Below are 1,627 nucleotides of genomic sequence, written 5' to 3'. Positions count from 1 at the left end.
TCGATGTATCCTTCACCATTTGTTAAGTAATAGGTTTTAAGCCTACATTTTGCAGCAGACTCGGTCTCAATAATTGGCAAATAGCCCAATGTATTTTTTAAATGAGTGTTACTTGCAGGGTGATTGTCAGATTCTCTGTACCACGTATTACATGGTTTACAAAATTTGAGTTTAATCGTTGCAAGATAGTTTTGCATAGTTAACAGATTACAATAGAATAGTAATTTATATTTGACAATGATATGGAGTATTTCTTATTCAAATTATAAAATGTATTTTTCTATAATTGGCTAGTCCCTACGATGAATTGTACTATAGTAATTGATGGTTTTTCACTATCTCTTACTATTGATGATCTTCGAGCGCAGCTCAGCCAGGCGTCTGGTTTGAGCCAACGTGAGGTCTGCCGCAGCGGAGATTATTGTCACTGCCCCAGCATACTCCCCAAACCTGGCCTGGAGCGATGTGAGCTTCACACAATACGGCAGCCGTACTCTGTATGTTTGGTCATCCCTCCGTTCAAACTTAAACAAACATGTAAAATAAAATTAATTTATAATATTTTTTAAACGTGTGTTAAAATAAATTAAGTGCTGTTATCTTCTGTACCTTATCTAGAAATATATCAAAGTTTAGTTATAGGTTTAGTCATAAGTTTAATTTATAGGTAAAAAAATAATTAATCAACCTAAACATTAATTAACAAAGAAAATAATGATGAACATGAAACGATAAATTAAAGCCTTCTTGTTCCATACAATGACAATTTAGTTTTTTGGGCAATCATTTTTGAAATAATCATAATTCAAAATGTAGATATAAAAATAGAAATTGACATTGATAATTTAATTCATAAGTATGATTATTTAATTTAGGGTATTATTACTTGCAAATAAGTTTAATATACAGTGTATTTATCAGATAGTGATATAACATATCATCACTATTGAATCTTAGGTGAATTTGGTTGAAAACATTTTAAAGATATAAAGTATAACGTTTATAAATCTAAAGTTTTTTATCAATAATATTTTTATTTTTTTCCTACCTGAACATTAGGTTGAGGGAACACTGCCTTCAAGATAATGTAGAGGTCTTCAAGACTCTCCAGGCCTGATCCCTCGACGATGGAAACGTCCCAGGTGGAGGGTGTGGTCAGCGCGTTGGAGGAAGACATGATGATAATGATTTTGTGTGCGCGAATTATATATCTATATATATACTGATAAGATATGACGTCTTTGACCTTAACCTCCACACGTGGTATTTACGTTATCAGTCGGAAGTCATTAAACACACACGCTGCAACGCTGCACTTTGTAATGGTTACGCAAATTATTATGTTTTGATAAACTAATGCTGCATCCATGATAATCCCTATCAAGAGTTTTTGCACGCCACGATAAGCCTTGCATCATCAAGGATAATTATCAGCTCAGCGCTAAATATTTATTTAAATATACAAACAGTAGTTTTATGATATAAATGAATTTCAGATATAAATGTACAAATATCCTTATTAAACAAATTGTTTTCATGGTAAACAACGTCATCGTTAAATGACATGCCATAAAAGCGCTTTTAAGTCCACCATAAGTGTTTTTAAATTAATTTATTAAGATATTAT

The 1,627-nt window shown here is 31.8% G+C and overlaps 1 protein-coding gene across 1 annotated transcript; it reads right to left on the bottom strand.

Annotated features, from left to right (window-relative positions):
* Positions 1-308: 308 nt before the first annotated feature.
* On the bottom strand, positions 309-1,203 carry LOC128983436 (uncharacterized). Its single transcript, XM_054402732.1, has 2 exons — positions 1,049-1,203; positions 309-524 (listed from the first exon to the last, which is right to left on the bottom strand). Exons 1-2 carry the CDS (start codon positions 1,175-1,177, stop codon positions 336-338), a joined length of 318 nt encoding a protein of 105 aa, XP_054258707.1. The 5' UTR covers positions 1,178-1,203; the 3' UTR covers positions 309-335.
* Positions 1,204-1,627: the final 424 nt, after the last annotated feature.

Source organism: Macrosteles quadrilineatus, unplaced genomic scaffold (assembly GCF_028750875.1).
Source record: "Macrosteles quadrilineatus isolate MER2022 unplaced genomic scaffold, UCM_ALF_1.0 Scaffold_1__1_contigs__length_201487025, whole genome shotgun sequence".
Taxonomy (NCBI): Eukaryota; Metazoa; Arthropoda; class Insecta; order Hemiptera; family Cicadellidae; genus Macrosteles; species Macrosteles quadrilineatus.
This window is presented reverse-complemented; position numbering and strand designations above follow the sequence as displayed.

Coding starts and splice junctions, on each gene's coding strand:
- LOC128983436 (XM_054402732.1), bottom strand. CDS start 1,177: ATGTCTTCCTCCAACGCGCTGACCACACCCTCCACCTGGGACGTTTCC. Junction 525..1,048: donor TCCCTCAACCTAATGTTCAG/GTAGGAAAAAAA, acceptor TGTTTGTTTAAG/TTTGAACGGAGGGATGACCA.